The sequence below is a fragment of the Oncorhynchus mykiss genome, chromosome 7 (assembly GCF_057628025.1).
Source record: "Oncorhynchus mykiss isolate SJ-2025 chromosome 7, ASM5762802v1, whole genome shotgun sequence".
In the NCBI taxonomy this organism is placed as follows: domain Eukaryota; kingdom Metazoa; phylum Chordata; class Actinopteri; order Salmoniformes; family Salmonidae; genus Oncorhynchus; species Oncorhynchus mykiss.
In genome coordinates, this window is record NC_143028.1 from 65109454 (window position 1) to 65121537 (window position 12084).

Consider the following 12084-nt stretch of genomic DNA (forward strand, 5'->3'; position numbering starts at 1 on the left):
CCGTTTCTTCAGGGTGTCGTCTGTCCAGTTCCGGAAAGCGGATCGTCCCTGTCTGGGCAAACACAGCTCCAGCAGTGGCTCCCTCTTCAACCCCCAGCACACCCCTGGCCCCCTCTCTGTCCACGCCCCTGTCCTCTCCACCTGCAGTACCCCCTCCGGTCACCACAGGCTTCTGCTGCAGCACCAGGGCTCCAGCTCAGAGGGTCAGCTGAGGAGAAGCAGGACCCTGCACCACCGGGCTCCACCCCAGGAGCGTGTCAGACGGGCCAGTCACCCGTCCTCCCCCTCTTACGCCACCCTGCAGCACTGTGGAGTAGCTTCACTTAGAGGCCTGGAGCTGGGCCTGCCTGAAGAGGGAGAACCAGAACTAGTGCTCAGACACCCAGCAGGACTTGCCCCCTCACCTCTGCACCATGCAACCTCTCCGGGGGAACACAGAGGGGCCATGCCCTTACCCAGGGGACATTACTGGGACAATAGTGGAGGTCATGACCAGCTGGTTAATGACAGGAGGCAGCAGGAGAGGAGCTTCATGACAGACCTACCAGTGTGGGAGAGGGAGCGAGAGAGAGAAAGAGAGAGGGAGCGAGAAAGAGAGCAAGAAAGAGAACGAGAAAGAGAGAAAGAAAGAGAGCAAGAAAGAGAACGAGAACAAGAGAAAGAAAAAGAGCGGGAAAGAGAGAGAGGAAGAGAGATGCACCACTTCCACACCCTCAGCCACCCTCCCCAGACATCCATGGACATCCATGAGACATGGCCTAAACCAGCCAACCGTCTGTCCCGCCAGGGGTCCGGGGGTGGTGGGGGCCTCTACAGCACCCTGGAGAGCCACACTGCGTTCGGATCTGGGGTCGTTGGAGTGTCCAGGATGGGCTCCAACCCTAACCACAACCTTGATACTACCCCTAACACCAACCTTCCTAACCCTAACCCAAGGGCTGTGAGGAACCAGATTCTCCGTGACCGGGCATCGCGGCTAGCGGACGAGCGCAGCGGGATGAGTACAGATGAGGAGAGCCAGGAGGTGATGAGGGGGAGGTACTGGAGCCGCACTGAGAGACGGGAGCACCTCCTACTGGCCCGCGAACAGAAACAACAGCAGCAACAACAACAGCAGGCCAGAGGGCAGCAGGCTTACACGAGGCCAGGAGCCAATGGAGGATCGGGATCTATGAGAGATACAGGGGTCAACACAAGAGGAGGAGCTATGGGTGGACAGAGGGGAGGAGTTATCCGAGAAGGAGAGGCTATGTCTGGAGGGGGAGGGTCTTTGGGAGACAACCGGTGCAGCACGGTGCTGGAGCTCAGCCAAAAGAAGTTGAGTCGTCTGAGGAACAGGAAGCTGTTAGATGATTGGACAACGGTGGAGGAGCTGCTCACTCATGGGACGAGGCTGGGCACCGGGGAGGAGATGTCCCTCTGTCCCAGCTCACTACTGACTGTGACTACTGTATAGAGTGTGTCTCTGCGTGTATGTCTGTGTGTTTTTCCACCATAAAGCACCATGGACAATACATTTGTTTGAGGGTAAGTGTATGCGTGTGAGTATATAAGTGTGTGTCACCAATGTACAGCACCTCTGACAAAGTGTGTGTATGTGTCAGACCTTCTTACTGACTACTGCAACGCACTGCAAGTGTGTATCTATTACAATCTGTGTGTCTGTGTGAGAGAGGATCGGTCTGTGTGTGTGTCTGCACCATGTATGGCTACCTCATGCTCATGGGGTTTGTGAATCAGTTTGAAACACAATATAATATCATGTCATTTTTGTTGATTTTATCTTTGGGTGTCTTTTGAGTGCAAAAATGCTGCCTGGTGACATTGATGAAACTCTTACATTTTGACTTTTATGCCTCAACTAAAGTTGTGATTGAGATTTCTAAAAGCAATGCTGCATTGTAAGAGAATCCACCAGAAAACAGCAGCTTACTGGAGAGATGCCACAACAAAGCTAGTGGAGAACTCTGTGGATTGATAACCACCCTACACAATCAATGTGTTTTTGTAACAGAGATCCCATTGACAGTCTGAAAGGGGAATGGTGCTGCAGTAGAAGATTTTGCTACCGGATGTGATCGTGCTCAAACTACCTGGTACTCTTGATTGCACAACAACTAACGCAACCCATCCTATCATTGGAATGATGTTTACATTGCATGTCTATTGAGGTATTCATTCTGTATTCTGAAGTGGTTGTTCCAGAGATAGGTACTGCAGAGTAGATGGTGTAGGCTGAGCTGGCCAGGGGTTAGTGGTTTGTTGCTGGAGGTCTCTGGAGGTCGGGGCTGTTGTTGTTTAGTACATATTCATTATGGAACGTACGGAACAACGCTAGGGTACAACACTGGTGGTGTGGTGTCATGCTCTAATGTCTGTCACATTTTGTTTCTCACTTAATTGATCAATAGATAGGGGTCAGATGTCAAATAGGCTTATGACAGGGTTATACAGGATTATGTCAGGGTTATGTACGCTTATGTCAGGGTTATGCAGGCTTATGTCAGGGCTATGCAGCAAATGTTAACTAAAGTCACTGTGGTAGGTACTACTCATACTATCATTGATAACTGAAATGAAAGGTGTGATCAGAGGTGGGATTAGCTTTTTGTGTAGCGTTATCAGCACTCATCATTACTGAGGCTGCAGGATCACACACCTTAATGCACTGTGTGTGTTTCTCACACACTCACTCAGCGTGCATGTGATTCTTACACACACAGCAAGTAGGACTCACACCTGTCTGGTGTGGAGCAGAGAGAGGCAGAAGAAATAAGAAAGAAAGGAACAACAGAGAGAGAGAGAGATTATATATATATATATACAGTTGAAGTTGGAAATTTACATACACATAGGAGTCATTAAAACTTATTTTTCGCTTAGGACATCTACTTTGTGCACGATGCAAGTCATTTTTCCAACAATTGTTTACAGATTATTTCACTTATAATTCACTGTATCAGAATTCCAGTGGGTCAGAAGTTTACATACACTGCTTTTAAACAGCTTCGGTAAATTCCAGAAAATTATGTTATGGCCTTAGATGCTTCTGATAGGCTAATTGACATCATTTGAGTCAATTGGAGGTGTACCTGTGGATGTATTTCAAGGCCTACGTTCAAACTCAGTGCATCTTTACTTGACATCATGGAAAAGTGGCCATCACAAAGCCCTGACCTCAATCCCATAGAAAATGTGTGGGCAGAACTGAAAAAGCATGTGCGAGCAAGGAGGCCTACAAACTTGACTCAGTTACACCAGCTCTGTCAGGAGGAATGGGCCAAAATTCACCCCACTTATTGTGAGAATCTTGTGGAAGGCTACCTGAAACGTTTGACCCAAGTTAAACAATTTAAAGGCAATGCTCCCAAATACTAATTGAGTGTATGTAAACTTCTGACCCACTGGGAATGTGATGAAAGAAATAAAAGATAAATCATTCTCTCTACTATTATTCTGACATTTCACATTCTTAAATAAAGTGGTGATCCTAACTGACCTAAGACAGGGAATTTTTACTAGGATTAAATGTCAGGAATTGTGAAAAACTGAGTTTAAAATGTATTTGGCTAAGGTGTATGTAAACTTACGACTTCAACTGTATATATATATATATATAGACAGATAAATAAATAAAAAGAGAGAAAATGTTGGATTGCTCGCTCTCTCCTCAAGGTGTTCCACGTCACACTCGGCATGACTCAAACTCCCTGAATAATGGATGAGAAGATAGGATTTATTCCCTTCATCCCCCTCCTCCCTCTATATGTGAGGATTATCAAGGCTGAAAATAGCCCTCCTTTCCTAGGAGAAGTGAAAGCACACAGGAGAGACACTTGTGTTTTAAAGCTCTGCACACCTCAGAGTTTTTTCTCTACCCCCACTGTCCTGTTTCCAGTCGGACTGTTTCCCTGCAAATCTCTGGTTCTGCTCATTTTCACTTTTCAGAAGACTCTTTTTGGAACATGAGGACATGTGGTTGTAATAAAGATATTTTAATTAGCTACTAAAATCTGTCCAGTGTATTTAGATTCTACGATGTTATCAGATAAGGTACATTTAGCTTAATCTATCCTTCCATAGAGCCTCCTTACCTATTCTGTTTCTTCAGATTTGCTAAGACAGAAGGGGGAGGGGCTTGTTGTTTACTTTTCAGACTAGGCTAATGTGTTTAGTTCTCACAGCAGTTTGGCCTCCAGTCATTTTGTAAATCTGTATTATTATGGAGTCGTTTCCACATCCATTCACAATGTTGAGTCACATGTACATGTGGTTTTCCACTCTGTTTCCTAGAACAGAGACACCATTGCCCTCGTTGAGCTGTCCAACATGGACCTAACTGATCTGAAGAAACAAGATGGCTGAATGCAATATGGCCTGCCAGGAATTTGACTCGACCGGTCAACTTTTACATCAGTGTGTGGATAACTAAAAGGAGACAAGTAGATGGACTCACTCCTCTTAATGGACCCTTTACACCACATCAATATGTGGTCAATGTTCACCCTCGTAGGCCTCCGTAGTTCATGTCATGTTGACAACAGGCTAGCTAATAAACAGGTTTTGATTATGATAACTTGGTGGTCAGCCATCAGTCATTACAGAGATGATCTGATATCTGGAAAGATTATACCATGTACTGTAAATAGCTGACAACCATGGGAAATAGATTCCTTGAGCAAACCTTAAAATGACACCCTATTTCACATACTTCATAAAGTGCACGCCGACCCCACATAAACACTCTGGTCAACACCATCATAGTGCATGCTATAGGCCATGGCACAGTACTGTCTTCAGCCAAGGTAGCATAGGGTGTCACTTGAGTATCTGACATTGATCTGAATGAGACTTCTTCCTGGTTTAAATTCTTCCAGCCTGCCCATAGCCTGACTCCAAACCCATGTCGTCAGCAGAACCCACCCAACACCAGAACACCAACACGCGATACATCTGGCCAATCATCTAATGAGCTCAGTCTTATTTAACCAGTGTGAATGATGAGCCAGTCAGCCATGCTAAGGAAACACTCCTTTTTCTGCCCATTCACTCATTCCTTTATCACCCTGACAGCCTGAGAGGGTGGCCAGATGTGCAGACACACACAGTCAGACAACTGTGATTTTTTTCCTATATGGTACATTTTCATCTGCAACACTCAAAGTTGGTTCACTCTACCAGATAAACAATGCACACACTGGGATCTGATGTAGAACTGGCCAGTTGGCTATGTGTCTTTTCTCTATTCTCAATCACAATCCATATTTCTCTCAATTTTTTTGTCAGTTCTTTTTAAAATAAAGGCAAAATGGAATCCAACTGTGCAGAAGCACAAAATGGAATCCAAATGACAGAGAAAAGCTATTCATTATCACCATGTAGCTTTGCCAGGCAGTAAGGCTATACCTCACCAGGCTCCACTCCGCTGTGCTGGGAGATTGGTGCTGCAGCAGCGACATCATGTGGCACAAACCTGTGTCATAGTATTCTGAAGGTTACAATGGTGACTGGACTGCATTAGCTCTGATTGGTGGAGAGCATACTACAGTATGTGTACTGTGTAATAGGGTTGAATATTTTCCCGGAATTTTACAAATGTTCCATCCCAAGAATAAATCACTTTCCTCCCCGGTATTTCCCGCCAAACCCGGAAGTGTCATTCTAAAGCATATAAATACACCTTGATTGAACATTCAAACCTGAGCCTGATGAAAAATACACAATGGAAACTTTATGAGTCCAAGCCCAAAGAAGGCCAAATTATTGTGCCGTTATCCAATATGGTGACTCCATGCTTAAATAAAGGTAAAATAAAATATTTAGCTAGGCTCCCGAACATTATACAGTTGAAGTTGGAAGTTTACATACACTTCGGTTGGAGTCATTAAAACTTGTTTTTCAACCACTCCACAAATTTCTTGTTAACAAACTATACTTTTGGCAAGTTGGTTAGGACATCGACTTTAAGTAAAGTCATTTTCCCAACAATTGTTTACAGACAGATTATTTCACTTACAATTCACTGTATCACAATTCTAGTGGGTCAGAAGTTTACATGCACTAAGTGACTGGGCCTTTAAACAGCTTGGAAAATTCCAGAAAATTATGTCATGGCTTTAGAAGCTTCTGTTAGGCTAATTGACATCATTTGAGTCAATTGGAGGTGTACCTGTGGACGTACTTCAAGGCCTACCTTCAAACTCAGTGCCTCTTTGCTTGACATCATGGAAAAATCAAAAGAAATCAACCAAGACCTCCACAAGTCTGTTTTTGTAGACCTCCACAAGTCTGGATCATCCTTGGGAGCAATTTCCAAACACCTGAAGGTACCACGTTCATCTGTACACACAATAGTACGCAAGTATAAACACCATGGGACCACGCAGCCGTCATACCGCTCAGGAAGGAGACGCGTTCTGTCTCCTAGAGATGAACGTACTTTGGTGCGAAAAGTGCAAATCAATCCCAGAAGAACAGCAAAGTACCTTGCGAAGATGCTGGAGGAAACAGGTACAAAAGTAACTATATCCACAGTAAAACGAGTCCTATATCGACATAACCTGAAAGGCCGCTCAGCAAGGAAGAAACCACTGCTCCAAAACCGCCATAAAAAAGCCAGACTACGGTTTGCAACTGCACATGGGGACAAAGATCATACTTTTTGGAGAAATGTCCTCTGGTCTGATGAAACAAAAACTGTTTGGCCATAATGACCGTTGTTATGTTTGGAGGAAAAAGGGGGAGGCTTGCAAGCCGAAGAACCAACCGTGAAGCACGGGGCTGGCAGCATCATGTTGTGGGCGTGCTTCGCTGCAGGAGGGACTGGGGCACTTCACAAAATGTATGGCATCACGAGGAAAGACAATTATGTGGATATATTTTGAAGCAACATCTCAAGACATCATGTTGAAGCTTGGACACAAATAGGTCTTCCAAATGGACAATGACCCTAAGCATACTTCCAAAGTTGTGGCAAAATGGCTTAAGGACAACAAAGTCAAGGTATTGGAGTGGCGATCACCAAGCCCTGACCTCAATCCTATATAACATTTCTCGGCAGAACTGAATAAGCATGTGTGAGCAAGGAGGCCTACAAACCTGACTCAGTTACACCAACTCTGTCAGGGGGAATGGGCCAAAATTCACCCAACTTATTGTGAGAATCTTGTGGAAGGCTACCTGAAACGTTTGACCCAAGTTAAACAATTTAAAGGCAATGCTCCCAAATACTAATTGAGTGTATGTAAACTTCTGACCCACTGGGAATGTAAACTTCTGACCCACTGGGAATGTAATGAAAGAAATAAAAGCTGAAATAAAATCACTCTACTATTATTCTAACATTTCACATTCTTAAAATAAAGTGGTGATCCTAACTGGCCTAAAACAGGGAACTTTTCCTAGGATTAAATGTCAGGAATTGTGAAAAACTGAGTTTAAATGTATTTGGCTAAGGTGTATGTAAACTTCCGACTTCAACTGTATATACAAACATATTATATATATACACATATACACACACACACACACACACACACACCAATCTTGAACAGGATTATCTATTTTGGACTCAATTTGAATGGAATTAATGGAGAACGACAGTGTTCAAATGTGCACTGATTTATAGCAATGGTATCCTAGTAATAGGCTGTTTAAAACTCTGCAGCTGCAAATAAAAAATATATAGATCTTTACTATGAAAAAGTAAGGTGACCCCTGAAAGCCAGGTGGAGATGTGTAAATTAGATGTGCATTCAGTTGTTATATATTCATACTGTAGTATAGGCAACGCACAAATGCACTGTAGGCCCAACTGTCACAAGAAAAAAAAGTTCCCATAAGATGATAGATGGACTGCGCTCCATAGCCTACTGAGGTGCGGTCTCTGTCCCCACCCTGAGCGTTGATGATTCATCATGCAGATAGCAGAGAAGACAGGTTTAGACATCTCATATCATTTAACGGTTCCATTTCACATTATGCTGTTCATATAATTTAAAAATAAATAATTTAACGGTTTCTCACATATTTATCCTGGGAAAAGGCAGTGGGTTTTGGCAGGAAACCCCCTATTCTTCCACAGACAAGAAACTCCAGTCAGGAAGACTCAATAATTACAGAGGTGGCATCACCAAAATCAAAAGAGGTTTAATAATAATAAATATATATATATATATATATATATATATAGGAGTTAAAAGCAGACAAGTTGGGAGGGACACACTACACTGCAGATTATTATATCTGTAGTCATACTACAGAGAAAAAGACAGACATGGAGAAGAGGTGATCCTTTACTATTGCAGATTGTTGCTTCCCTCTTCTACATGAGTCATTTGCAGGCGCTCTTATCCAGAGAGACTTAAAAGAGCAATTAGGGTTAAGTGCCTTGCTCAAGGGTACATCCAACATATTTTTCACCTAGTCTGCTCGGGGATTCAAACCAGCAACCTTTCAGTTATTGGCCCAAAGCTCTTAACCACTAGGCTACATGCCACCCGTCTCTTGGTCCATTTCTGTTACTAGTACCAAAAACTGCAAAAAGAGAAAGTGAGAATCTGCCATGTTGCTGGGGCATAGAGTTACCAGTCAGAACTCTCATCCAAACCTGTGATATTATTAGGTCTCATACAGCAGTCTTTGATAGAAGGGAGATAATCCAAGTAACCATGGCAACACAGAAAGAGAGACAGCCTGTGGGTTTACGAAACCCCACAGTCAACAGCCTGACTGATAGAAGGCTGTGATGTCATAATGAGAGTCTTGAGTGATGTCACAAATTGTCTTTTGAGTTTAGGAGAGTAAAAAAAAAATGTTCAGGTGCCTGTCCTTCTCCTTCCAGAACCAAGCTGCTGTCTCAGTCCAGACCCACAATATCATGATGTTTGAAGGACTGTGAAACCAGGCTCCCTATAGGAAAGACACCAAGAATATCACATAGAATAAATAGAAGACATCTCACAATGAACATACTCCTTATCTACTGAGGAGAAACACTCAGGACCTGTCCTTGGCTTGAACACTAAATATTGTCTGTCTTACCTTCTTCCCAGGTACAGAAATTATAGTCTATCAATTTCATGCTTTTCCCAGAACAGACAGTATGGTCAACATGAAATAAACACAGAATTCAAAGTGGAGGCATTTCAGGTGTATAATCTCTTACCATAACAGTTTTTCAATAATGCAATTTGAAAAAAATATGCTTTTGGAGGTGCATTGAAAAATAAAAAGAAGAAATTCCCTCACTGCTTGCTTGCAAGGTTTCACCAATGTATTTTCATAGCAAACATCTGTAAATTTCTCCTTTTGAATCACTGATGCAATTTGACCCAATAACATTGCATAGGTCCCAAGGGACCATGAGTTGTTTTTAACCAACAAAAAACTGAGAAGAACTTTGAACACAGCTTATGACAGCTCAGTTTTGCATTGCATTGTGGTCCAGCAGGATGACTTGACAGTTGTTTTAAAAAAAGCACAGCAAACATCACAGATCTTAGAGCAGAATTGATTTCACAAATATACAAAACACCCAAACACATCCAACATAGACACAAACCTGGATATACCCATCCACCACAGACACACAAGCCCAGGGAAGAGCGAGGCCGGAGTGGAGCAGGAAGGGCAAGCAGGAAGTAGACAAACCAGCCGCAGGTCAGGTCAGTATAAAGCCATCTAGCCCCAGGTCAGTCGGCTGGCCGGTGGCCATATTGGAAACCAAACCAACAACCAGAAAGCCAGAATTACAACTAACCCAAACCCTGACAGTGGGGAGAATCTCTTGATTTTGTTCAGATTAGTCCCACCACATTTCAAATCTGTCCCAGAATCAGTTCCTAATCAGCAGAGTTAAGGAGGAGGGTGGGATGTAGGGTGGGGGGTTGGGGGCCTGGGGATAGTGGGCGGTTTGGGCTCAGTTAAAGGGTGTTTGTAGGGTGGGCCTAGCCAGGCCGCGGGAGCAGATGGCTGGTGAAGCATTGTAGCTAGCAGGATCAGCATAGCTCCCCATTGTGGCGTCATATCATATCACATCCTTACCTGCAGCAGTAATGCCCCCCTCCACTCTGCCCTTCCTCCCTCCTCCTCCCACTTCATCAGGGTAGACCCTGTCCCCCCTGTAGGGTTTGGGCCTGAAGGGGAAGTCTTTCTCTTTACCTTTGGAGCCTTTCGGCCGCCCTGCCGTCTTCTTCTTGGACTTGCTGTCTCCCTTCACCCCCAGTAAGGGGTGCACCTCTGGGGGGGGGGAGAATACACAAGTCAAATAGGTATCCAATCAATGGTTAAAAATGGTTGTGTGTGTGTGTGTGTGTTCTTCTGACTCTCACCATCACTGGGCACCCCTTGTAGCTTGATGATGGTGGTGGTATGGCCTTCTTTTTGGGCGGGGCTCCTTCTGAGGATGGCTGGTGCTGCTTCTTGTCCCCGCCCTGTGTGGGAAGAACCATCTTCTGTGGGGGCGGTCTGGACGGCTGCATCCGGAGGGGGACCAAATGGATTCTCCTCAGGGTCCTCTACCTCTGGAGCGATGGGCAGGTAGAACAAGGCCTTGAAGTCTTCTAGCTCCTCATCACTAACACAGTATTGTGTTGCAATTATATTTCTATTCAATTGCCTTGCCTATTTAAAGCTATAAAAGTATCACCACCACAACACCTGTCTACCTTCATCATCATCACACACACTCACCTGCTGCAAAAAGCCACAATGGGGTCAAGAGGTCACATCCACCTCCTCATCCTCCGCAGCATCCGCACCTGGGGCACACACACACAAATAAGTCCCTGACAAGCAGCAATGTCTCTCCATTTATGCACGCGTTTGTGTGTGTGTGTGTACCTGTATGTTCAGGTTCACTTTAATCCTCGTCTTTTATATCAAACTCAGACTCTCTCCTCGTACTCCACGTTCTCATCCAGCTCCTTAAAGTCTGGGGCGAACGCACTCCAGTTTTCCTGAACACAAAATCCCAGGATGGAATGAATTAACCAACCCATTCTATTAGATCCACAACATCCATCCTCATCAGTAGACAGTTTTGGTTTATGATTCTGGAATCTTGTGGACTCCTGAATGATTCCTCTTTCAACAGTGCTTCATGAGCGATTCCAAGCCAGTATAGCCCCAAAATATTTTTGGTACTCCAAACTGTTCTGGCAATTCTCAACTCTTCATTGGGAGGAAGGATGTTTAAAGGTAGACTCAGCAATATGATGTAGATGCAGAAAGTAAACAGCATAATGGGTCAATTTCTGTCAACTTCTCTGCTGTCTTGGTGCACTGGCTACCACACTGTAAACAGCGTGACATGAACCCGTGTACATGTGCAGACATTGTGTGTGACTGTGTTAGAGAGAAGTCTTCATCTCACTCATCTCAATATCTGCGGTGCTGCTCGAGGTAACGTCATTTCGCTGAGTCTACCTTTAACATGCTTTTTACATTTGTATCACAAACCATTTTCTTTTATTAGACAGAGAGTAGAATTTGCCATCCATCGAGTTAGACTCAACCATTACTTCCATGGTAATCGACCCTGTGTTCTACTGGCTAGCAAGCTTTGCAGTAATGATTCTATATGTCAACTCCCTTAGCCATAGTAATAACACGCAATACCCGCTCTGCTCCATTCAGAATCACTAGAAGTAGTAAGCAAGGTGAACCTCTCTCACCTCTGCTATTTGTTTTTCTTCTTCAATGGAGCCCCTAGCCCAGGCAGTTCGAAAATCAAAAGAAATGACACCAATATCTCTCAAGCCTACGAATTACGTCATCTCATTATACGCAGACAATATCTTACATTATTTAGATAAAGTATCTCAATCTCTCCCAAACACTTTGAAGATTATGAACAAATTCAGCTACATCTCAAAAATAAAATAAATCTAACCTAATCTGCCTTACTCCCCCTCAAGAATGCGACAGATGACTCCATCTCTACATATGGAATCCAATTGTTTGTCATTTTAAATATTTAGGAATATATACAGTATATTTCCTTCTTTAGATAAAACCATTGCCAAAAACTTAACAGAAGGCTAAAATCAATTCAATCAGACCTCAGTAGAATGGACTAGTCGC

At 43.8% G+C, this 12084-nt stretch overlaps 1 protein-coding gene and 1 pseudogene across 2 annotated transcripts in view; one reads left to right on the plus strand and one right to left on the minus strand.

The window, feature by feature from the left end:
• LOC110528375 (uncharacterized) overlaps positions 1-4012 on the plus strand; it is a 31753-nt gene extending 27741 nt beyond the window's left edge. The window contains exon 6 of the mRNA XM_021610396.3: positions 13-4012. Coding sequence (XP_021466071.3) covers positions 13-1456 — 1444 coding nt within the window. The 3' untranslated portion in view covers positions 1457-4012. The remainder of the gene's footprint in view (positions 1-12) is intronic.
• Positions 4013-8133: 4121 nt separating this feature from the next.
• Positions 8134-11000, minus strand: LOC110529012 (retinoblastoma-binding protein 5-like; annotated as a pseudogene). The gene is made up of 5 exons (XR_016497501.1): positions 10843-11000; positions 10693-10760; positions 10332-10576; positions 10162-10239; positions 8134-8910 (listed from the first exon to the last, which is right to left on the minus strand). The product of XR_016497501.1 is annotated as a retinoblastoma-binding protein 5-like (transcript).
• Between the last annotated feature and the right edge of the window lie 1084 nt (positions 11001-12084).